The sequence below is a fragment of the Trachurus trachurus genome, assembly GCF_905171665.1.
Source record: "Trachurus trachurus genome assembly, chromosome: 10".
Taxonomy (NCBI): domain Eukaryota; kingdom Metazoa; phylum Chordata; class Actinopteri; order Carangiformes; family Carangidae; genus Trachurus; species Trachurus trachurus.
Window position 1 is genome coordinate 13,285,813 of NC_139894.1, and position 24,121 is coordinate 13,309,933.

The 24,121-nt window shown below is 40.7% G+C and overlaps 5 protein-coding genes across 7 annotated transcripts; 2 read left to right on the top strand and 3 right to left on the bottom strand.

Moving 5' to 3' along the window:
* mars2 (methionyl-tRNA synthetase 2, mitochondrial) lies at window positions 1–2,408 on the bottom strand (the record flags this gene model as incomplete). The annotated part of the gene is made up of 3 exons (XM_083981205.1): window positions 1,913–2,408; window positions 1,335–1,669; window positions 1–1,173 (listed from the first exon to the last, which is right to left on the bottom strand). Exons 1-3 carry the CDS (start codon window positions 2,187–2,189, stop codon window positions 1–3), a joined length of 1,785 nt encoding a protein of 594 aa, XP_083837331.1. The 5' UTR covers window positions 2,190–2,408.
* A 785-nt stretch (window positions 2,409–3,193) lies between these two features.
* LOC310993025 (magnesium transporter NIPA2) lies at window positions 3,194–7,065 on the top strand. The gene is made up of 6 exons (XM_083981270.1): window positions 3,194–3,230; window positions 3,532–3,664; window positions 4,339–4,395; window positions 4,699–4,789; window positions 5,568–5,728; window positions 5,863–7,065. The coding sequence occupies exons 2-6, from the start codon at window positions 3,532–3,534 to the stop codon at window positions 6,495–6,497; spliced, it is 1,077 nt and encodes a 358-aa protein (XP_083837396.1). The 5' UTR covers window positions 3,194–3,230; the 3' UTR covers window positions 6,498–7,065.
* Window positions 7,066–7,202: 137 nt separating this feature from the next.
* On the bottom strand, window positions 7,203–10,513 carry timm8a (translocase of inner mitochondrial membrane 8 homolog A (yeast)). Its single transcript, XM_083981271.1, has 2 exons — window positions 10,308–10,513; window positions 7,203–7,844 (listed from the first exon to the last, which is right to left on the bottom strand). The coding sequence occupies exons 1-2, from the start codon at window positions 10,416–10,418 to the stop codon at window positions 7,683–7,685; spliced, it is 273 nt and encodes a 90-aa protein (XP_083837397.1). The 5' UTR covers window positions 10,419–10,513; the 3' UTR covers window positions 7,203–7,682.
* A 581-nt stretch (window positions 10,514–11,094) lies between these two features.
* Window positions 11,095–20,853, bottom strand: btk (Bruton agammaglobulinemia tyrosine kinase). 3 transcript variants are annotated; one of them, XM_083980042.1, is made up of 20 exons: window positions 20,733–20,830; window positions 20,129–20,173; window positions 17,647–17,696; window positions 17,247–17,405; window positions 17,011–17,115; window positions 16,408–16,489; window positions 16,127–16,252; window positions 15,961–16,025; window positions 15,677–15,864; window positions 15,200–15,262; window positions 14,994–15,048; window positions 14,781–14,860; window positions 14,327–14,454; window positions 14,138–14,209; window positions 13,679–13,850; window positions 13,281–13,500; window positions 13,044–13,108; window positions 12,794–12,912; window positions 12,477–12,634; window positions 11,095–11,882 (listed from the first exon to the last, which is right to left on the bottom strand). In XM_083980042.1, exons 4-20 carry the CDS (start codon window positions 17,385–17,387, stop codon window positions 11,811–11,813), a joined length of 1,911 nt encoding a protein of 636 aa, XP_083836168.1. In that variant the 5' UTR covers window positions 17,388–17,405; window positions 17,647–17,696; window positions 20,129–20,173; window positions 20,733–20,830; the 3' UTR covers window positions 11,095–11,810. The 3 variants fall into 3 exon arrangements, with proteins under 3 accessions (XP_083836168.1, XP_083836166.1, XP_083836167.1); XM_083980040.1 differs by lacking the exon at window positions 20,129–20,173 and having other exon boundaries at window positions 20,733–20,853; XM_083980041.1 differs by lacking the exons at window positions 20,129–20,173; window positions 20,733–20,830 and adding an exon at window positions 18,740–19,373.
* Window positions 20,854–21,266: 413 nt separating this feature from the next.
* On the top strand, window positions 21,267–24,119 carry rpl36a (ribosomal protein L36A). The gene is made up of 5 exons (XM_083980045.1): window positions 21,267–21,351; window positions 22,039–22,144; window positions 22,237–22,304; window positions 22,401–22,523; window positions 24,039–24,119. The coding sequence occupies exons 1-5, from the start codon at window positions 21,349–21,351 to the stop codon at window positions 24,057–24,059; spliced, it is 321 nt and encodes a 106-aa protein (XP_083836171.1). The 5' UTR covers window positions 21,267–21,348; the 3' UTR covers window positions 24,060–24,119.
* The last annotated feature ends 2 nt before the right edge of the window (window positions 24,120–24,121 follow it).

Sequence of the window (24,121 nt, forward strand, 5' to 3'; positions counted from 1 at the left end):
TCATTGCCTTCTTGCTCTGTTAGGTTTTGGTTTATCTGCTTTCGGACTTTCCAAGCGACTAAAGAGTACTCCAGTGTCAGATCCTAGTGCTCTCCCTTCGAATGGACAGTCCATACCCTGACACCTCGGCAGGAAGCTCAGAGCTGCCCAGCTCCTCTCAGCTGCTTGCACCCCGAGTCTGGAAAGCAGTTTGTTAGAAATCTCTGGCACTACCGGCTGGAGGAGCGTGCCATAAATCCTCAGGCATTCAAGGGAGACATGGGTGATGGTGTCTAGCCAGCGCTGCTCTTCACTCTTCCTCTTGTCCAGTTTCCAAGGTGCGTGGCGGTGAACAAACCCGTTGGTCTGCCTCACACATGCCGTGATGGCCTCCAGAGCTTTGTACACATGCATGCTATCATAGTGCTGTTCTACCACAGCAGGGAGACTTCTCACTGCATCCAACATGTGGTAGTCTTCAGCCATGGCCCTGCCTCCTCCTCCTTGTTCTCTTGGGAAGGACCGAGGGCAGAAGGAAGGGTAGATCTGGGCCGAGTTAAGAGCTGGAGCTGTGCAACGGTTAAGCAGACCACCCAGGGAGTCGGCCAGCTCTGCGTTGAGCAGCTTGATTACTTTGTCATCTGTGTAATCACAGTCTGAGTCTGGGACACCCTGACGCAGAAGAAAATACCTCATACCGTCAGTCGTGAACATCTGTGAGCGTTGAAGAGGATCTACCACATTGCCCAGACTTTTAGACATCTTCTTTCCTCCTGCCGTCCAGTGAGAGTGCACATGTATGGTCTGAGGTAGCGGCAGTCCGGCTCCCAGGAGGAAAGCTGGCCAGTAGATGGCATGAAATTTTAAGATATCCTTTCCTACAACATGGTGGGCCACGTTCCAACACTGGTCGTGATTTTTTGGATAGCCAGCTACTGTGAGATAGTTCACCAGAGCATCTAGCCACACGTAGATGGTTTGCTCGGGGTCGCCAGGGACTGGGATGCCCCACTGCAGACGGCTTCTCTGTCGGGACACTGAGAGGTCTTGAAGGTCATGCTGCAGCCACTGGACAACGGTCTCGTAGAAATGCTCAGGTTGTACGGCACGGGGATTTCCTCTGAGCCAGTCGAGCAGCTGAGACCGAAACGCAGACAGACGGAACATGTAGTTCTCCTCTTTCATCCACTCCACCTGCAAAAACAGTGAAGTGCCTTATAGCTTTGTAGGTGCTATAATATGTATTTGGGTTTTTTTTTTTTTTTTTACAACAGCCTCAGGTGAACAGATATTGATATTACATTTGAGTAGTTATATAAACCTGACTTACGAGTAGTTATATAAACCTGACTTACCTTGTGCCCACTCTCCAGCGACACCTTAATCTCCCTCCCTGACGAGTCCACAGCATCGCTGACCTGTGATGGCATGAGAAAGCTTTCGTCCTGAGTGGAGTACCAGCCTTCATAATGCCCCTTATATATGAGCCCTTTTTTGCAGAGCACTGACCAGAAGTGCTCGACCGCCTGACGGTGTCTCTGCTCTGTGGTTCTTATGTAGTCTGTGTACGAAATGTTGCAGCTGCTGAAGAGATGTTTGAATCTCTCGGACACATCAGTGCAGAAGGTCAGGGGATCTTTTCCTGCAGCTTCAGCAGCTTGTTGGATTTTCAAGCCATGTTCATCTGTGCCTGAAATTCAAGATGATACAGAACGAGAGTGCAACAAATTATTATTTATTATCAAAAAATAATCTGGTAATCTTCTAACTGAATTTAGACTAGAAAATTGAAAGGGGGGAAGAATGACTATCAAAGCTTCCCAGGTGAGCTTTATTACTTTTCCATGACATTTAACATAGGTGCAACAAAACCTCCAAGACTGTGGCTATCGAGGAAAGCAACATGCAGCTGTATAATCACTGGATGATTTACCTGTTGAGAACTTTGAGTCAAGGCCCTTGAGCAGCTTATACCTGTGTAGGCAGTCGGCTATCACAGCTGAGTATAGATGTCCTAAATGGGGAGATGCGTTGACATAGAAGATGGGAGTGGTTATGTAGTAACTACTCCTCTCATCTTTGCACTGATGGCGCAACACAGCGACACTGACATGTCTATACGGAGCGGCATTTGGTGACAAAAACGGGCTTTGTCTCAGTCGGTGAACAGCTCTACAGCTTCGGGTTACGAAAAGAAAAGGCGACCTCATCCTTGGACACCAGGCGATCTTGACTCCCGGCGTGCAGACATGAGCTGGTAAGTGCTAGTTATTCATTCAGCTAGCTCAAAGATTTAGTTGTCACAGATAAACGGAAAAACGGCACCAACGCCGGAAAAGGGTCTTGACGTAGCCCCGATTAATGTTACGGATCAAAAATAATGGAAGACACTGAATTTTTAGCTCTTTCCTCCTGTTTTCCCGCACATGTGTTTTTACTTGCTTGTGAAGGTTAGCGCTTCTTCCGGGTTCTATAAACAACAACTGCTCGTCCAATCAAAACGCTGGAACTTGTGTTACGTCTATGGTGACATCCACCAATGAAATGGCGCGGACTACTTCCGTTTATTTATTCAACTTTTATTCAACTTATTCCGACATTAGAGCTGTCTAAATACCAAGTAATGAATTAGTCGAGCAGGAAATATTTACGGGAAAAGTTTGCAGGCGTACGAGGTAACGTAGACTGTATATAAAAGGAGAGGTAAGCATTTTCATTTTCCTCGTTTTTTCCCTTCAAATAACTTTATTGGAATAAGCATGACAGACATACAGTTCTACCATAACAAGACAGGGACTGTAGTCAAATGTAAATGCTAATAAGCAGTTTGTAAATGGGTCTATTGCGGAGATCTCTGTGATGAGTCGTGTCCAGACAAACGTTTTCCCACAAACTAATAAATAAAGCATTAACTACTGATTTATTAACCACTATATAAATGAATTACAGCGTAATAAACAGTGCCATATTAGAAAGTGGAACCTTCTTTGAAGAAGCCGATACATCACTTTAATTGCTTTGTTAGTGACAGGGGGGCATATTTGATTATTCCAGTCTTCTCTTGTTTGCCTTCGTATTAAATTATGACCGTGTCATCAACCCTCCAGCTAGATTTTGCTGTGTACATACGGTAGTTCCGTCGTAATAGTAAAAGTCAACAAGGTCCATCCCCTCCATGACCGAGCCAATCAGCGGCTTCACTTCCTGCTGTCCAGTCACTTACGGCGGATGGGGTTGACGTGACAACGGAGGTAAAACACTCCACTAACCGTTTGTTGTTTAGTTTGCGAACTGTCTGGTCTTAAAACTTCGCCAGATTCACGCTAGAGAGGTCGTCAGTCTGTCGTTTTCTGAGATATCTTAACTTAGTTTCTGAAAAGCCAGGCTACACTGACTGAGCCTCTCGGCAGCGAAACGTCCGCCCGTCATGTGATGTCAAACATGGGGCGCCTGTTGCTGGTCGACTCGTGAAAAGTTCCTACACGCTGAGTTTTTACTCCTGACTTTTTTTTTTTCCCGTAACGTAGCAACGCGGTGTTCTTGTCGTTCCAGATGGAGGTGAACCGTTTGGACTTCTACATCGGTCTCTCGCTGGCGGTGAGCTCCAGTGTGTTTATCGGTGCCAGCTTCATCCTGAAGAAGAAAGGCCTGCTGCGATTGGCGAGTAAAGGTTCAATGCGAGCAGGTACTGTGAGCTTTTAGTAGTCTAAACCAAAGATAAACTATTATAGGGTCAAAATATAGTATTAAAATAAAACTAAATGGTTTATATTAATCACCTCATTATAAGATAATTATTGAAGAAGAAAAAAATGACTGATGATTTCTGCAGCACTATCATTACTATGCAGCTATAGGCTATCCTACTATTGCATTATACTGATCTGCATGGCTGTTAAAGCTAATTTCAACTCCACTACTTTATGTATACTGTTACTGTGCATCATTTGTGTGTAGAGTATTAATCTGTTAAGATATTGCTAACTATGGCTGTAAGACAAATGAAGTTGAGTAAAATAAAGTACAGCATTTTCCTTTTGTGTACAGTGGTATAGTATTGAAACAGTTCATTTTGGTAAATACCTTAGTCACACCACCACTGAAGAGGTAAGGGGAACTTTAAATAAATATTACTGAACAGGAAGGTGAGTGTGGTAGATAGTATGTATCAGTCCTATGTAAACTTTAATCATACGGCCAATAATAATAACATGACATGATCAACTTGGGTACATTTTTAAGTAAAGTTGGGCCTTGTTGACTGAAGCTAGCGACCAGCTTGGAGTCTGTGAGCAAATATTTATTGTCTGTAATTGTTACTGTGACATCTATTCAAGTTCCCTTTTCTCTGTCCCATAGGTCAAGGGGGGTATGCTTACCTGAAGGAATGGCTGTGGTGGGCAGGGCTCATTTCAAGTAAGTGAGTGATTCACAGAAATAAAAATTCTGCCATCAAAGAGGGTGGTGAGGGTTTTTTTTTCTTAGTTGGTTACACTGCCTACCAGCCATGGCCTGAAACATTGTGGCCTTTGTTTTCTCAAAGGGAAAAAGAGGCTGTTGTGGGTTTGGTATTTTTGCTGGTGACTTTGCCTTAGAACCCACATCGCATCTTAAGAAGTGCACATTCCTCCAAAGAACTCATTTGCACATGTGTGGGTTGCAACAGCTGCAACATCACTGTATTTCTGTACACTGATGGTGATGCTGATTATGTTCTAGTGGGAGCAGGAGAGGCGGCCAACTTCGCTGCATACGCATTCGCACCCGCCACTCTGGTGACACCCCTTGGAGCACTCAGTGTACTCGTGAGGTAACATCCTTAAATGTTTATTTTCATATCACTGACACATCTAAACATGATGTTTGTGCCATACAGGAATGTGAGAGTGTCATTTGCACTAAGGGCACTCTCAGTAGTAAAAATAATAAGTCTGGTTGCATAATATTGCGTGACTAAAACATTTGTTCCTTTTAATTTATCTCATGACAAGGACTTGCTTTTCTTTATAAATCAGCTAAACTGCATCAGACAAACCTAATGTTATAACTTTAAGCTATTCACAGGACTTAGTTTTTATTAGTAGACCAGTCAGCAGAATGAATTTGACAGAAATCCAGGTTATTGATAGTAGCGCCGCCGATGTGCTGTTTGGTTACCTCGGCACAGTTATGTATAAACCGGGCTGCCATTTTGCAAAACCTCTGGAGGCCTTTGGGTGGAGAATTGAAACTTAAGACAACAAGCTGTGTACAGATAGAGGTGGTTTAATCTGATCAAAGTAATGTCTGCTTGCAACTGCCAGACACAGGCTTGTGTCTTAATCTAGATGTGTTATGTGCATTTCCTTTTTTTTCTGACTCTTTCATGAGAGCAAGTCGTACAAGGGTAAAAGTATCCAACATTTAGAAACATGTATACATTGTCCTTACTAATTCCTTTATCATCTTGGAAGCCTTTAAGTGCCCAGATCATCCAGTTGAGAACCAGAACACATTTGTTTTGGTCTTTTCTTGGGATCTGTTGGTGATGATAATACCAAAATTATTATTATTAATGCCTATATGTGTTATTTTGCTTCTCTTTCCAGTGCTGTGCTCTCCTCTTACTTTCTGAATGAAAGGTTGAACGTGCATGGGAAGATTGGTTGTTTGCTGTGCGTCTTGGGCTCCACAGTGATGGTGATCCACGCCCCGCAGGAAGAGGAGGTTGCCTCTCTTGCCTCCATGGCAGAGAAGCTCAAAGACCCAGGTACGGAGAGAGGCTGATTAGTGAGAGTTTACTTGTGTGATCTGATTAACCTTGCTTGTCAAAACTAAAATCCCTGATAACGGGTGGATGGATCTTTTCCAGGCTACTAACTCACTCTTGAATGCTCCCACTAGGTTTCATTGTGTTTGCTGTGTGCGTTGTGGGAAGCAGCCTGGTTCTAATCTTTGCTGTGGCTCCGCGGTTTGGACAGAAGAATGTGCTGGTCTACATCCTGATCTGCTCTGTGATTGGCTCCCTCTCTGTGTCTTGTGTCAAGGGCCTGGGCATTGGCATTAAGGAGCTGTTTGCTGGGACAGCAGTGCTGAAGGAACCTCTGTTCTGGTCCTTAGTCATCTGCCTGGTAATCTGTGTCAGCATTCAAATCAGTTACCTGAACAAAGCTCTTGACATCTACAACACCTCCATAGTCACGCCCATATACTACGTCTTCTTCACCACCTCTGTCATGGCCTGCTCAGCTATCCTTTTCAAGGAATGGCTGAGAATGACCACTGACGAAGTTGTGGGAACAATTAGTGGGTTCCTCACCATCATTTTGGGGATCTTCCTCCTCCACGCCTTCAAGGACATTACATTTAGCTGGGATTCCCTCCCGCTGTACCTAAGGAAGGGTCCTCAAGGCTTTCTATGTGGCCACCAGCCTTACGTGGCTCTTCCCAGCCATGACAGCCAAGCGCAGGATGAGCTGAAGCTGCCAAGAGATGGAGGCTCAAAGGTGGGGAGGGGTACGCACCAGAGGGCTCCTTAACAGTCTTATCACATTTCTGAAGCTTTAATGCACAACACAGCTTTACAGTATTACACGTTTACTAAATCTGAATTTCACAATGCAGTATGCACTGAATGAACAAAGTTGCCTTAAAATGTGCACAATTCTGCTGTCAATACACTGGAATCCATATTTACTGTTATGGTACATCCAGATCCTTTTCCTTTAGTTGGTAGATTAATGTTTATACATGTGAATGTCTGTTGCACTGCTGTGTACAATTTTTAGACTATGATGTTAATTTTAATTGACTTTTAAGATTTAATATTAGCCTGCATAAGCCAAACTGTGCCTTCTGTTACTGAAAATGATGGCCTATTTGTAGTGTTGTACAAATGTATGGATTCATTTGTGACCAATTATGGCAAAATGTTTATTTGCCCTAAATTCAATCATCTGTTGTTGTTGAACAACTTTAAATAATTCCTGTGATGAGTTACTGTTAATACCTCAAACAAACTGCACCAAAGAATGTCCTTTCCCCGTATGAATTAATTCCCACCACGTGCCAAACTGTAACATATCTCTGTAACGGTACCTCATTTTGTTTTTGATAATGCTTATTATTAAAACATAACTACAACAATATTCGACTGCTTTTCCAAAGTATTTGGCATTTTTTTTGTTTATTGCATATGTACAGTCTACAACCTTGAGATGTTGATCATGCCTCTTCAGTCTAGACATTGTCACTCTTCTTGCATTATAACAGTGTGTGAGGTGAGGTCCTTGTGGCTGTCAAAAACAGTTGGCAAGTTGAATGTCCCAGATGTGTCCATCTTTCTGCAGCTTCCGACACTTAGCCCACTCGTTACAGCAGTGGATATTAACAAACTCAAGCTGACACCCTGACCGGTGCAACAGCTTGAATTCAATCAACTTGACAAAATCAACATAACGGCACTGCCAGTAACGGACCACATTGTAAGTGTTTTGCAATACTTGTGTCCCACTAAAGTGGAGGACAAATAAAACACTAGACATCTGTGGACTTCCAGAGTTTGTACGTTCTCAGGCACTTGCAACACAAGTTAACTCTTCATCTTGTTCCTTCTTCCAGTTGATCAGACAGTTCTGCAACATTCAGACAGCTGTGTCAGGACCAGAAGGCCTCGTCACAGAGCAAGGGCCGCGTGTCTTGTCAGTCCTTTTTAGTGACAACTTTTACTCTGACATGGTCTCGGAGAACGAGCCCCGGCTCCTCTGAGTCTGTTCCAGTCTGTTTAGGATGAACTGGCTGGTGTCAATAAATCGCTCCACACAGTTCACGAAGCACATTTCAGTCCTTGAGTCCAGCTTCGGCCCAGGTTTATCCATACATTTCTCCTGCAGACAGAGACACAACAATTTAGCCAAAGTCCTACAGATTACATACATATGGTATTGTAACATAAGCAGCGATAAACTGCTTAATTATTCCACCTCTACATGTTAGTACAGCAGCTCATTAATACAAGAGCTTGTCTGCTTAAGGAGGGAGATCATCTGTTAGCCTATATGACCCCAGGACGCAATGCAAACATTCAAGCAGGTGGTTAAAAGAATACTCATTCAGCAGTGGGATACGTCTTCAAAGGGTTTTAATGTGACTTTATATGTCTCTTTTCACTCCACTTCAATCATTAGAAACCATTTGAGTCTTAGTAACAGGCACAAGGAACATGTTGATTTTTAATGAGGAATGCAACACTTTTACTTCAGCAATGTACTTGCATTATAATTTGAGGCGTGTGTAGGACTGAAGCTGCTTCCTACTCTTGCTCCACTACATTTAAGACGGACATACTGTACTTTTCACTGTAACTTTATTCATTAGTTGCATACAAACATACTGTGTAAAGAACATAAAAATACTGTAGGGCTGGGCGATATGGACCAAAAGTCATATCCCGATATATTTTGTCTGAATATCGATATACGATATATATCCCGATATTTTTCCGCAAAGTGAGAGCAAATGTTCAGTCAAAGTTAAAGCCAAATATGACAAGTCACAGGTAGTTTTATTGAAACCGGCTATTTCATTGAACAGTTGCAAAATCAAATGAATAAATAATAAACAGGTTTCTTCATCTGGTTCATGAATAAATGTTCAGTTGCTCAAATAACAAAATATAAACATAAATACTGCCTGACAAGAGTACCTTTTTTGAAATCAAAGTAATGGAGTAATGGATTTTAGAAGGCGTGATTCCATAAGGCCTCTTCTAAGATCAATGTTAAAAGTTGGCTGGAAATGTGAAAATATTGTCATTATCATGTATAATTTATTATAAGACATTTCTGTAACATAAACACCAGCTATAGCAGAGTCTTATAGAAAGGCACTCTTGAAATAAAAAAAAAACTATCAATTGTCTGCACTAAAAACTAAAAAACAACAACTATGTGTCTCTGTTATTTCTCAGAGATTTTTTTTTTTTAACCTGGAGTCACGTGACGTGCCCCACGTCTTTTCCGGTCAGTCGTCATGGAAACGTCACGTGACACTCACGGACCCACGGTTTGGACCAGAGTGAAAACAAACGTGTGTAAACCATGCATGTATTATATTATCATAGATCCATGGGGTAAACGCGAACCTTACGAGCTGAATCTGGTGAGAGCACCGCGGCTCACAGAGGTCTGGAGCTCTGACGCTGCTGCAGGGGACGACGTGCTAATGGCTAACGGCTAATAACAGCTAACGGCTAACAGCCGTGCTACAGCAGCTGACTGAGCCTCTAGAGCCGCGGCTCGGCTCGTTAACGGCAACGAGGTCGACGTGGACTCGGTGCGTTCCTCTCGGTCAGCTGGTGAAGCAGCGGTCTGAAGCATGAAAAAATAGGAAGAGGAGGGGCGGCGGCGCGGAGCGCGGCGAGCAGTGCAGAGAGCTCCAGATCAGCAGCCTGAATGGAGCAAGGATCACAGCGCAAATTTGAACTATATCGATATATGCGATATGGTCAAATTCCATATCCCATTAAAAAATATATCGATATATTTTTTATATCGATATATCGCCCAGCCCTATGTTATTGTTGAGACTACTCCACAAGTGTAGTTGAGTAGATCTGTCAATCAATTTGTCAAGGATTTATTATTGGTTTTTTATCATTCCCAACAATTTCCATGCAAAAATGACAAACATTTCATTGTTCAAGCTCTTACGTTAGGCTATTATAGTATTTTCTTTTTCAAGGCTTTAATTATTAGCAGGATAAAAGGGATTTTTCTTTCACCCAAAACCAACAATCACTTGAGAGTATAATCAGGGGATTAATCAATAATGACAATAACCATTAGCTGCAACAAAATGAAATAGCTGAAAATACTTTAGACATCAATTAGTTGTAATAATTGAATGTGTGACAATAACTGTAGACATGTTGCTACATTTTGTAGTTTTAGGCTACTCTAAACAAACATTTCCAGAACATAATGTACCTTACTTGTACTTTACATCTCAATGCAGGGCTGTTACTGACAGTTGAGTCTTGTTACTTTATTACTCATAGTGTAACTAGTGCTTGTAAGTTAAAAGTTGTCTGGAGTATCTGAATTACTTCTTCCACCAGTGTTTAAGTTGCTTATCAGTGGTGGAAGGCTGCAGTGACCGAGTAGCACACGGGCTGCTCCGGCCACATATTATGCGGTCCAGGCCTAGTATATACAAGCAAACATCATTATTTATCTGCACCAAATAAAACCCGTAAATACAACCTTTACGTATTTTATGTTACATACACCCACAGACAAGAGTAAAAGGCAACTAGCTGCCCTGCATTGCTAGCTTAAAGCTCATCTTACCCAGCAAACCTCAGTCATCTGATGAACCAGCTGCTGAAATCTTTGTTTCTGAGACTCGATTTCGATGAACTGCTGCAGCTGAGGGTCGGCTGTCGCTCCCTGTCCGTCCATGGTTTGCTAACGAGAGGTCGTACGGGTAATATTTCTGTATTTATGAATGCCTTATGGCTCTGATCCTGACCTTCACGTGTGTGAATGGACGACAGGAAACAGGAATTAGTTCGACCAATCGCTGAGCACGTTCTTACGTCGCTTGTCGTCGCACATACGTAATGTTGCAATAGTATTTTGAATGAATTCACTGTAACTTCACTGTAGTTTTTAACCAAAATACTTTTCACCAACAAACACAACACCGATGTGTTTTCAATTTATCTTGAAATAATTTCAAATAATTCATTATATTTGTCCAAAAACAAAATCATATTCGTCTGAGGGACTTTCATCAATCAATAAAAAAGGTTAAAAAAGTTGTTGTTTTTTTCATTAGACATAATCCACACAACAATTCATCATGATGAAGCTGATAGATACATCAACAAATATAACTTTGGTAAAAATGAAGAAGACACAATAAAACATTTATTTTATAAAACCTCATTTACAATTATTCTTGAGAGGTAAATAAAGGAATATGTTGCCCGTACAATTATTATAGAGACCAGATCTTTTATACAGTCTATGGACCAGACATATTCTTCCATATTATGCAAACAATAACCACAAACTCTCTTTTTAGGCAAATTCCATATTCATACATCTAACTTCCCTAAATCTTTCCCATCTATTGAACTCAGCATTACTTACAGTAATTTAGAAATTATTGTGCAGAGGTTTGTTATTTTGCATTATTTCATTTTCCACATCCCTGTCTCAATATAGCGTAATGCATGACATTGTATGGACTTTACTCTACTGATGGTAAAATGGAGGGCTGATTGTACAGTAGCTGTCCCAATGCCTCTAGCTCATTAGATCTTTAAATTAGTTATATAATATTTAATTAAACAAATAAAGCTAATCCCAACCAATGCAAAAATAATTACTATTACACTAAACATTGTTTAAATTAAACAAACAGGCCCATTAGATATTTTTGTCATTTTCATTTAGGTCATTTAAAGCCTATCATACTTGGCTTTTTTTGTGTGCAATACATCTGCTCTTACAAAGCTTGTTTCCTCATGCAAAGTTGTCTACACCCACAATGATTCCACAGAATACAATACAGACATACAATAATTTTAATCTGATAACCGTCAATAATATATATACATTTTAAATGCTGATCGATGTGACTCGATTAGCTTTTCTAGTCATTGAGCTATAGTGACATTCACATTACACATATTCACATTACAGAGGACCTCAGTGTGGCTGTGCTGTCTCATGTTCAAGTTGTCAACTGTTCTAACATTTCCAAGGACATATTGGAGATGCTGCTCTGCAGTGACCAACGTGAACTGTTTGTGTCGTGTTTGTTGATGTGAATCATTTTGAGATCTATTGGAGCTCGTACAGCAAGTCCTGGACAGAGACTGACAGCTCTTCAAAGTTCGGTCTCTCGTCTGCTTTCTGAAAACAAAACAATGAGAGGCTGTGAGATGGTTTGTGCTTACAGAATCGCAGCGAAGGCTGTACAAAAACATCGCCAACAGGAAGAAGCGCTTAGATTTCTTACATTAGTAAAAATAGAAATATCAAGCATCAAGTATCAACTGTATAGATGCCCTAATAACAACATACACATAATGTTGATTTATAATTATTGATAGATCAGTGTGTAAACAGCATTAATGTTGCAGCAGGTACTTTATAGACTGCTGGGTATCTTCATCAATATATCATAATGTTTTTTTTTTGTTTGTTTGTTTGTTTTTTACTGATAAGCAAGGTAACTAGTACTGCAATATTAATGCAGTGGAGTAGAAATGTAAAAGTAGTACAAATATGTCAACAGTGTTAGTACTTAGTGCTTGAGTAAATATAATCCCTTCAATGTGTGTGAGGATTCCCAGTCATCCAGGTCAAGGTTATCCACCAAACATTTAATAAAGAACAATCACATGTGTTAGCATATGAAGATATTGATTGTCTCATCAAAATAGCACCCTTTAGTTTCTGGTCAGATTCCATCATTGCTCAAACTACAAAATTAAATTCACTTACATCAATCCAACAGCTGGTCATGATGGTGTAGACTTTTTCATTGGCCAGCTGGGGGCGGTAGAGGCGAAAGCCTCGGGACACTTGATCCACTATTTCCGTGTTGTTAAGGCGCTCGTATGGAAGCCGCCCTAAAGTGTAGATCTCCCACATCAGAACCCCTACATAGAAACAGTTAATGTGGTGAAAAATGCTACAGCACTTCAATCATCAAATGTGTAAAGACATTTAAACATAGATTCAAACATAAAACTGTCCAGAGCTGCAGTAAAGAATTATAATTTGAAACTGAAAATGTTTTGTACATTATGTTCATTTACCATATGCCCAGATGTCCGACTTGCTGCTGAACTTGCAGTAGAGGAGGACCTCAGGCGGTGACCAACGAACAGGGAACTTGGAACCTGCTGAGCTTGTGTACTCATCGTCTAACACATACCTGAGGCAGCAGTGGGAGATTTTTTAACTTAAGAGTGTTAAAAGTACCTTCACATTGTACCCGTGTAGCAAGGGGATGTTAGTATTATGGCCTTGTCTATTAGTAACTGGTGTGCAACCAAAGTGTTTTACCTTGACAGTCCAAAGTCAGTCACCTTGACAGTACCATTGCCATCTACTAAACAGTTCCTTGCAGCCTGGGAACAAAACAAACAACATTCTTGATTTAGGTGTACTCATTAAACTTTCAGCCTTATCTTCAAACATTTAACTCCAGTGTTTGTCATCACAGAATGATGCAATGATGTAGGAATGTAGTGGGATATGCTTTTCAGTTTACACAATACACAGTATATCTTTGCTTCTCACCAGGTCTCTGTGGATGTACTGATTTGCCTCAAGGTAAGCCATGCCCTCGGTGACATCTTTACACATCTCTAGGAGCTGGACAGTGGTCGGGTGCTGCTTCAGGCCCTCCCTGAGGTATGTCAGCAAGCAGCCATTTGAGAGGAACTCAGTCACTATGTAAATGGGTCTTTGTGTGGTGCAGACACCATACAGTTGGACCAAGTTCTCATGGCGAAGCTTCCTGGTTTTTAGCAAAAAGAGAAGGAAGTTAAGTCTTATAAGCAAGTTTTCCTCACAGTAATTACAGAACCTACACTTCTCAGTGTGACACATGTTTTTTCAGTCACGTTCGGTCGGAGCGTCTGTGATCAATCAAAATTGTGAACTTAGTCTGAATTCAGATCTTTAGTTTTCCTTACATCATGGTTTTAGCCTCTTCGATGAAATCATCTTCAGACATGGAGCCCTCTTTAATCATCTTAATGGCCACGTCATGCTGGCCCTGCCACTTTCCATACTTCACCACTCCGAACTGACCCGTGCCCAGCTCTTTGATGAAGGTTAGGTGACGGGGGTCGATCTCCCACACACCTGGAGCAAAGAGGATGTATTATATTATATTAAATGAATATCACTGGACTGGTACCACTGGTGGTATCAGCAGCATAGCATGTAACACTGCAAGAAGAAGAAGACTTCCAAAAATGTCATTATTTTTAACAAATGTGCTGGTGCCCTGAACCGCTGCTAATAAATGGACATTATGTTAATACATGCAGCATTTATAAATTGCACACACTGAGACATTTTTAATCAGTCAAGATGAAAGGGGAAAGTATGCATGTTTCAGCTCTGTCAAGTCATATTGATATTCTTACCATAGCCCAGCCCTGCTGTTGATGGAGGCCTTGTCCGGTTTGATACAAGGTATTTCAGCCTGCTAACCATACCTAGTGACAAATATTAAAAAAACAACAATTTATTTATAATATATTTGTATTTATACAATTGTTTATTATTTTATTTTATTTATTAGGCATCCATGTATTCAGAGCTACTACAAACACCTGCTGAATTGTGCTGATGGTAGTTGATGAGCTCTGGGATGGTGCTGAAATGATGCTTCTCTGCAAGATAAAACTGGCCCTGTTGGGTGGTGCAGATGTTGTAATGTCTGCAGCTTCCACCGGTTTCCCTGTGGACAGAAAAGGAAAAATTTTACTTACACACAGTCAACAGATTTTCATCAACACAAGAATTTGTTATTTATCGTGTATGCATGAAAAGATAATATCTCCTCAGTGTTGTCCACAGTGGCGTTCAGTCTTAGAGCTCTCTGCATGCTGATTAGTCCAAGTTTTGCATGAAAATTTACATCTCTCTCCCTCTGTCGCCCACTGTTTCCGCTTTCATTACAGACAGTTCTTCTTTTCATACATTCACACATGAGTGGAGCCAATGGATATTGTATATAAAAGGTGCACCACGTAACAGTGTTTTAACAAGACTGAGCTTACTCACAAGCCACCCTTACTGAACAAAGACACGGTGTATTTGCCGGCCTTGCTCGAATCCCGTACCAAGAAGCCTCCATCTTTGTTCTGAGAATAAGAAACAACACATAGAATTATAAAATTCCTAATTAAATGTTTTCAAATAGACGTGGTCCAGCATAGTTAAACAAATTTATATGTGTCCTCCTCTGCCATTGGTTAGACTGATCATTGGGTTTACCTCGGTCTTTAACAGCTTTTCTGCCTGGCTACGGTTCATGTTTTTGCAATACCAGCTGCGAAAATAAATGAGAATATCATTTTTCATGAGACGTGAACCATTATTCGTTTCTTTGTTCACTGTCTTACATAATAATTATATATTGTATATTTACATATTAGAAGATAATTCACCAATCTATGACAGAACATTATACCTATACTCACTCAAATCTTTCCAGTCCGCTTTCTGCTTCCACAACATAATTACTAGGTATGTATCCCTCTTTGCTGCAAAAGAAGACAAAACACATTGTATACATAATATAATATTGGCTATGTGCATACACACAAATACATCACCAAATTAGCCTCTCAGCTAGACACTGATGTGCTAGTAGCTATTTATCTTGTTAGCTCGGCTTGTAGCATCTTGTAAAAAAGATTGCTTCTAACACCCTATCTACCACATCGGTTAATTTCAACAAGACAATATCAGTATTATATAATGTTTTATTCATCATGTTATAAAATGTTTTTGTTCTGGCACAAGAAGTTGGGAATATTTGATAAATGCAATAAAACACATCCATACAGTTATACAGCACATTCAGATCCACTTATCTACTGGACACAATGTTTTATATCAGTGTGCTTTTTCCCATTGCTTTTGATGCGGATGCAGGAGTGTGAATGTCATCTCACCCGTATTTGTCTTGGGCTCTCCACCAGTTTGTGTCAGACATCTCGAGGATGATGTACTCCTCATCCTTCCTCAGCTCCAGGTCTTGTTCTGTCACAGGTGCGTAGTTATACTCAGCTATAACCTTCATGCCTGGAGAAGGGGCAGGAGGCTCAGGAGGCTGTGGGGGTAAAGGTCGAACAACCTTCTCCTGAAACGACATATGATTACCAGTAGTAGATGTATTATGTCACAAACATTGTGCTTTTAACTGGTGAATATCAATCTAAAAGGATTTGGACTTTACCTCTGTTGGGGTGGGAGGAAGAGGTTTCCTAGATCCCCTTCGCTGAGATTTTTTAGATGAAAAACCTATTAATAAAATCATTTAACACAAACGCGTATCAGTAAAAAGGTTTAGCAGCTGATTGTTACAGATTACAAACCAAAAAAAACAAACAATTAGTTCTCACCATTCTTACTATCTAGCACCTTGCAACCCATAGCTTGTTTAACTTCCTGGTGGCAGCACAGCCACACCCCATCGACCCAGAAACAAGGATGATATTTCTGCATGAGGTCCTTGTTGAAGCGCACCACTGTGCACAACACACACACAAACCACACACAGGACATTTACATTAAATCAACATTGGCATTTGCATAAGCATGCAACTCTTGTGCTGTGGAGGCAAATATTGCCTATATAAGATTCTGTGACAAGATATATAAACAGGAGATAAATTTGCTTTACTTTCTTTCAGCTTCTTTATCCATTGTGCTCGAATATCTTCATTCTTTGCAAAGATGTACAATGGCCCTTCGTCATAAATGATCTGTGGCAAAGATGCAAAAGAAAATAGAAGAGTTAGTAGCTGCACAGGCTATGTAGCTACTCACACGTACAGTTTGGAGAAAAGCGCAGTGAAAGTTGCATTCAAACATGTTCACTGCAGTTGAAGAAAGAAACTGCTAACTCTTACTTGCACTCTCTTTGATGGTAAATGCCTGACACATATTCACCTAGCTTGTGATTTTACACGTGTGCAAAAGCAACACCTGCGCAATCACTGAAAGCCCCAGGTTCATTTGAGTGTGAGATGGTTTCACTTCTTAAGAAAATACTTTCACATTATTAACTATTGGGGGTATTTCTTCTCCAGGAGAAAGCGTCCACATAGTGACAGGTGGCAGAAGTCAAATTAGGGGTGTATTTATTTTGCTTTGTTTGTTATTACTCAGTTACCTAATTCCAAATTGTGATACGTGGCGTATGACGTTTTTGCTCTGCAGGTTTGTCTGTAATTTCCATGACTGTCATGAGGTGATAACGGAGTTAATTGACTAAAGTGTCTACCTGGAAAGCATACATGCGCTCTTGCGGGGAGTTGGGCTCTGGCTGGACCGCCTCTACGCACTTGATCTTCTCAAGGTCAACCGATCCTCTCAGACCTTTTCGCTTCTGCTTAACACATGAGGAAACAGTCAGCTGAACTCGGGGATGAAATCACAAATGTAGCCGCATTGTTCCTTTAACGGTGGAAGCAAAGTTAATCTGAGACCGTTGTGATGCTACTCTACATCGCCACTCACCCCTTTGTCAGGATCAAAGTCATAGTAGGCTATTTTTTCCGTGGTGAGAACAAACCACCTCTCCTTGTAGTTCAGTGGGGATGTCTTCTTCTTCTGCTGAGACCGTTTAATGAAGATTTCTTCTAGTATAGGATCTGACATGATTCAGTCAGAATTAATCTACATGGGAAGAGGGAGGAATGATAGTATAATAGAAGCATAACAGAATGTTTTTCTGGGAGGCAGAGCAATATTAAACACGACAATTACACCCAAACCCAAGCAATAATTTTCCAGTTGAGAGCTGTCACGGGCTCGCCTGTTACAGCATTATACTTCACACTTCACACTTATTTACTAAGTATTTTCATGTGTTTTGGCAAGTTTTAAAACTATTCCAAGAGTTGGAGTTGATACCTACCCGCTCTAGATAGTCAGAGCAATGCCAGGCCGACACGTGAGCCTACAGATCTGGAGAGAGATGGAGAGAGAGAGAGAGAGAGAGATGAAGTATGAGTGTGAGCAAGTATGAGCGCGTGATTAGCTGTAGTTTGCATAAGCCCTGCTTTTCATGCCAGCAACATCCTCCCTCCTCCCCCCCAGTGGCACATCTGTGTTTCTCCGCTACTATATCCTGGTCTTGATGGTGACCTAAATATACAGTTTGCGTCTGTACCAGGAAGCTGCGTTAGGAAATGTTGGATAAAAGGATAAAAGTGCCTATACCAAATACCTGGTGTGGAGATACACTCCTTATATGATTAGTTGACTTTACACACACATACACACATTTTTGAACCGGATTTTTGAATGCTTTTTTTGTTTCCAGCAACCTTGTTATTAATGCAATAACCCAGTTCCACAGGTTTAATGTAACGTATCAAAATTTATGCTCTTATAGATAAGAAACAACAATCTAAAGGAAATTAGTTTACTGCCACACTGATAATATATCAAACAATCTCACCATTACACGGCCACCTTTCTCTCTCACATACATTAGCTCACCCACACATAATCACATTTCACCTGCATTATGAGATAAGTAGGCAAATGAAAAAGCCTGTCTGTTCTTAGTTTATGATGACTCATTGGTTAGAATCTGCTAAGCCATAAGTGAGCAATGAAGCCAGCACCTCCAAAACAGGACAGGGCCTCTGTTGATAGCACAGATAGATGAGAGTGGAGTAGGACAGATAGACACTGATGTGGGTAGATGGAGGATGATAATGTTGACTCTGTGGGAGCATTCAGACATGCAACCCATAGCCCAAAACACCAAATATAGAGGTTGAACAGTCAAAGCTGACAATTATGAAACATAATTCATTCAAAGTTGGAAGATTTAATGTCAACAGATACACTGGTGAAAGGCCAGTGTGTAGAGTTAGCATGAGGAAGAAGCAGAAAATATAATATCAGGCTTAGTTGCAGCAGATGAATGCAGAATTAAAACTAACTAACTTTTTCTGGATACATTTTAGTCTTAAATACAACAAAAGTGCACAGTATACCGTAAAGGGAGGAAGTCATCATGCCATACTGCCAGGTCAAACGTGGACTATCAGATGCTCAGACTCACCCCTGTCACACAGCTGAGTGCTCACGGCCTGTTGTTAGTCTCTACTGTGAGATGTGTGCACTTCAGCTCGGCCTATTTTCAGCCTGTGAGCACTTCCTTCTATCATATGAACTGTAACACTACCAGAAGCTTCTGTCACTCCCTGCGAACTAAGAGTGTGACATTTCTTCACACTAGACTGACACTACCTATTGGTTTTGTTTGTGCCGTCACAAACAGACAGACGTGTTCCCTATTCTGTGAAACATTGTTTACTCATTCCTCATTCGTTGCAGCCCAGTGTTTTCTCACATCACTAACTACAGCAGAGGCCAATAAACTCTGATAATGGATAATCTACAACCCTCCTCGTTGCCTCTGATCACTTGGAGCCAGTTGACTGAAACTTTATGTACACATTTCACTGTATCATGGCCACCAGAAGGAGATTTTCTTTTTTTTTCTGTGGAAGGGAGTTGACTCATGGTGGCTGACACAGACAAACTGATAGGGAAGTTGCATCAGTGTTTTACTGCAATGCAAAGGCAGAAGAAACCGAGTGCCCTGCAGCGCTTAGCCTTCGAACCTAACACAATTTCTCTCTCAAACATCGTTACATATCATTGGCGCGTTTAAAATATACGTCTCGTAACTGCAACGTGTGTTGTTCACACATCCCCTCACCACTTACTTACAGCTAACACCAAGACTCTCTATTTTAGATTTTGCAAAATTCCCTTCTATTAATGGACAACACAGCACTTTTACACTTTGCAGAGCGTTTTCTTTTAGTCTCTAATGCTTATCTTTTGATCTGCTTGTGTGGTTTTGGCTAGTGAAAAACCTTAAGAGACATCTCTGACTTTTCAGCAAATCATAAGTCGAGAGCAGCCAATGTGAAAATTGACGGCTTTAATCTCACAGAATCATCTAATCGCAAGAAACTGTGGTGGTGACGATGAGTGATGAGTGTGAATGATGGGAAACTGATCTTTGTGACCGTCATCACATGTTGTGGCACTATGTTGTTGTACACATCCATACATCAGAAGTTAAATTAGCTATAAAGGCTAATGAAAATGTTTCATGGTGGTATGCAATTGTTAATGTAATTGCATAATGTATGCTCTGTATGACAGTGCAAACCCAACCGTATCATGAAGGAGCTGGTCAAACAGGAACCTGCTGAGATGCTCTCTTTTCCTGACATTTCCTGACAGATAAGTAGTATATGCAAAAGGATGTGTGTGTGCGTGTGTATGTGTTGGTGTGTATGAGAAAGACTGAGAGGAATAGAGAGTGAGAAGCACATTCACTGTAAGTTATGAGCGTTAGATCTCACCACAAAGCATTCTCCCCCTCCACATCAGTTTAACACTGTGGTCTCCTTTGGAAGGTCAATTATCAGAACACACACACACACACAAACACACACACTGTCATTTGTCCGGTCTTGTAATGCATGTAAGTAGAGGTTATTTTACAAAACTTCTTAAGATGTAGGTCCAAAAGAACGTGTGAATTCAGAATATTCACAACATAATCATGCAATAATGATAAAAGTAACCACAGGAAACTACTCTCTGATAACCAGAGATGTAAACTGTTTACTGATGCAGCACGTATCAATTAAAATGTTTGAAAAACCAGTTTAGATTACTCCAATGTTTCAGCAAACACACCATACAGTGCATCACTGTGAACAAAACATTCAGAAACAAGCATAACCATTTTGCAATGTAACAGATAGTCACTATGACTTAAATTATAATTGTGTGTTTGTAGTTTTGTGGAGAGAACACACTTCATTTTGGATTTGCATACAGTACATGCACTGACCTGCACAATACATTCATCTGCGTCTACCCACATTGCTTCAAATGAAACACATCACTAAAAATACTTCTAAAGCTTACAGTCTATATTCACAGAGCCATGCGACTTACCCAGGCAGCCAAAAAAAGGTCAAGCATCAACTCAACGACAGCTACAGATGCTGAGTCTTGTAGCAATGGCAGAAACCTTTCGTCTCAGCTGCCTGTCTTCCATTAAATGTGGCAGTCTGTGATGCAAGAAGCTTAAACTCACCCACAGAGAGGAATCGACTCTGCTTACTTCCCCTTTTTCTTCCTGCTCATTTTCATATCGGCCCTCTGGACAGTTTTGGTGATAAGTGGAAGCAGGCTAAACATTAACACAGGATCACAGTGTGGTACCACACACTCTCACGCTCCTATACACATTTATTTTAGGCAATTTCTTGCTCTCTCTTTTTTGTTGTTGTTGTTGTCTTATTCTGCTACTCTCAGGAGCAAGAGATGAACATGCCACAAACTGGCATCAGAAAGTTTGATTACTGTGTTTTACAAAAACAAGATACAGGCTTTACTTTATTAACATTTAATTAAAAAAAATTCAATTATTATCTTAGCTATTTACCCTCCGGCCGCTAGGGGGCAGCCGCCAGGAGAGTAGCCGCTCCACAGCCGCGGTCTGCGGGTCTACTTTAAGGAGTGCTTCCGCCCTCTAGCTCTCTCTTTTCCTCTGCAGCGGGGCGCAGCCATGGTACGAAATTATTACACGAATGCACTTTACTTAATCTAACCCAATCTTGCCTATTGATGAGTTGTTTTTGCATCTAGTCAACTCGAATATGTGATATATGTTGTGATACACACGATGATTACAGTATTGGCCCGTCTTATGTTCATTTTACGTAGTTTAATGGCATTGACATAATCGATGCCTTCAGTGAAATGCCGCTGCTAGCTGCGTCCCAACAGGAACCGGCCTTTCGTTTGGGTTTAGTCAGAGTTAAATGTCCAAGCAACAGTGCAGATAAACAGAATAATGTTAACTTCTTACTGCGTTTCATTGTCACATGTGTTTCTAACTTGCATGTAATTTATTTCATGTTACGTAGCGTCGGTGTTAGCCTGGTGGCTAATGCTAACCGCTGTTTGTGCTAACGGTGACAACGTGAGAAGCACGAGCCTTTTAGACATTAGACCAAAAGATGAACATTGTAATTATCATGATAATTAATATATTATTTAATGTGTGGCCTGGCTGTACTCTAATCAATGCGTTAGCCGTCGGCTATCATGTGCAAACGACAGCGGCTCATCTGTTAGCTCTGTGAAACCATGCAACCCCATGAATATACAGAAACGCAACGTGACTTGTTTAATCCATATGCTTTCAGGCATATTTGATGGGTCCTTTAGTTGATTATTTCCCTTGTCTGTTAAGGTGAACGTCCCGAAGACCCGCAGGACCTTCTGCAAGAAGTGCAAGAAGCACCAACCCCACAAAGTTACCCAGTACAAGAAGGGAAAGGACTCCCTCTACGCACAGGGTAACCAGTCTGTTATGAGCGGTTCACGTTTCAGTGTGGCAAGCTGTCTTTGTTATGAAATGTGGCTGAACTTGCATGTGTGGTGTTTGCAGGTAAGAGGAGATACGACAGAAAGCAGAGCGGGTATGGTGGTCAGACTAAGCCCATCTTCCGCAAAAAGGCGAGTAAAAAAACCCTCAATTCAGTGTGGCTAGACATGTGTGTTGTTGCAGCAGAAGAAGTGGTGTGTCATAACTAATCTGCTCTCTGTAAACAGGCTAAGACTACAAAGAAGATTGTGTTGAGGCTTGAGTGTGTGGAGCCCAACTGCAGATCCAAGAGAATGCTGGCCATCAAGAGATGCAAGCACTTCGAGTTGGGTGGTGACAAGAAGAGAAAGGCAAGTGTCATTGGTGTATTTGTCATGTCCATGTGTTCAGTTTCTCAGTGTACAGATTTCATTGTGATACAGAAAGCACAGGTGGATGTCACTGAGTTATTTAGATTGTTGAGAGTAGCTATCCATCCAAACTAATTCTGTCAATAGCCCACTAGCAGTGAAATACGTCTTAACAATTTTCCTGAACATCATGGTAGACATTCAGCTATGACCAGAAATATGAAATTTTAGTAAAACTGGCCACCTTATTATCTCAAATAGCTTATGGCATCAGTCCGATTGTTTGGTGATTAAAATATTAAACTAAAACATGCAAAGGGAAACAAACATTTTTAATTCAAGCATGGTCCGTCCATAAAATAAAATGTTCCTAAAAGGGGTGAGCATGTGGTCAGTGTTGTAAAGACAGGACTACTCGTCGTCCATGTTGAAGTTGGTCCTCATGTTAAAGAAAATGGAGTAAATGAAGTATCAAGAATAGAAATTCATGCTAGACATAATTAATAATGGCACTTTTATTTGAGTCAATTTTACAAGAACATATTTCATCGTAGAGGGGAGGGTTTGTGTACATTGTTGACAAATTGTATTGATTTGAAATGGTATCATACCTATAAAAATGAGGTGATTATAATGGAAAAAGTGTTGATCAAAATTCAAAAGCCTATAGTATGTTTGTGTGTTTGCATTATAGTCGGGTCACTTTATTAAAACCCTTAGGTAGATTTGTTTTGCAGTAAGAGGACATGGGACATTTTAAAACGACAGAACAATGAAAACTTAAAACACAACACACGACAGAGACATGAGCTCACTCATCATGGTTCAAAATCAGAATTTAAATAATACTTAATAAAATACCAATCCAACGTGTTGGGAGCACGACACCAGAGAAATTTAGTATGCAGGTGTCCTCTTGTCTGTACATTGAATTAATCCATAGTCATTTTACTGATCTAGTTATCCAAACGAATGTGTGGCAGATATTAAGTGTGACACTCTCAATAATAATTTAAATCTTAATTATGTCAGTGCGATGATAACATTGAAACTTTACTACAGATACTGTAAACTTAAAAATACTTGAGATTGGCTGTGTTGTGAGAGCTTAGTACGACTGATGTATTAAATTGCCGTCAATAGCTTGTAGTTGATTCTGTTGACAGTACAGGATGAATGGACGATGCTTTTATGCGTTAATAGTAATTAATAGGCTAATATAGTAGCACTTTTATAAATTGTTGTGCAGTGTTGTCCTCATCTGAACTGTTTGGATTAGAGTTCGACCAATCGGATGTAAAACATGACGGGGATCTACTTTTTATGTGATCCAACAAATAAAGTGACTATAACTGGATCGCAGAACTTCACATACAATACAAATATGATTCTCGATCCTCTGGTATTTTCGGTTTATAGAAACTGTCAACTGCTTTCAACATGAACTGTATTCTACTCGTATGCTCTGTTTGTGACGTTAATTTTAACAAAGATTTTTCCTCTGTTCTCTTACAGGGCCAGGTCATCCAGTTCTAAACTGTGGTCCCATCTTCTGGGCGAAGTTGTCACTATTTTCAATAAATCTGTTAAAACAAACT

What these genes read in the sequence shown, in the direction of transcription:
- LOC310993025 (XM_083981270.1), top strand. Translation starts at nt 3,532, where the DNA reads ATGGAGGTGAACCGTTTGGACTTCTACATCGGTCTCTCGCTGGCGGTG. An exon ending in TAAAGGTTCAATGCGAGCAG is followed by an intron (nt 3,665 to 4,338) that starts GTACTGTGAGCT and finishes TCTGTCCCATAG; the next exon opens with GTCAAGGGGGGTATGCTTAC. An exon ending in AGAGAAGCTCAAAGACCCAG is followed by an intron (nt 5,729 to 5,862) that starts GTACGGAGAGAG and finishes TGCTCCCACTAG; the next exon opens with GTTTCATTGTGTTTGCTGTG.
- timm8a (XM_083981271.1), bottom strand. Translation starts at nt 10,418, where the DNA reads ATGGACGGACAGGGAGCGACAGCCGACCCTCAGCTGCAGCAGTTCATC. An exon ending in AGATGACTGAGGTTTGCTGG is followed by an intron (nt 7,845 to 10,307) that starts GTAAGATGAGCT and finishes CTCTGTCTGCAG; the next exon opens with GAGAAATGTATGGATAAACC.
- btk (XM_083980040.1), bottom strand. Translation starts at nt 17,387, where the DNA reads ATGTCAGATCCTATACTAGAAGAAATCTTCATTAAACGGTCTCAGCAG. An exon ending in AGCGCATGTATGCTTTCCAG is followed by an intron (nt 16,490 to 17,010) that starts GTAGACACTTTA and finishes TCTTTGCCACAG; the next exon opens with ATCATTTATGACGAAGGGCC. An exon ending in AAAAGCTGTTAAAGACCGAG is followed by an intron (nt 14,861 to 14,993) that starts GTAAACCCAATG and finishes TCTTATTCTCAG; the next exon opens with AACAAAGATGGAGGCTTCTT.
- rpl36a (XM_083980045.1), top strand. An exon ending in GGACTCCCTCTACGCACAGG is followed by an intron (nt 22,145 to 22,236) that starts GTAACCAGTCTG and finishes TGGTGTTTGCAG; the next exon opens with GTAAGAGGAGATACGACAGA. An exon ending in GTGGTGACAAGAAGAGAAAG is followed by an intron (nt 22,524 to 24,038) that starts GCAAGTGTCATT and finishes GTTCTCTTACAG; the next exon opens with GGCCAGGTCATCCAGTTCTA.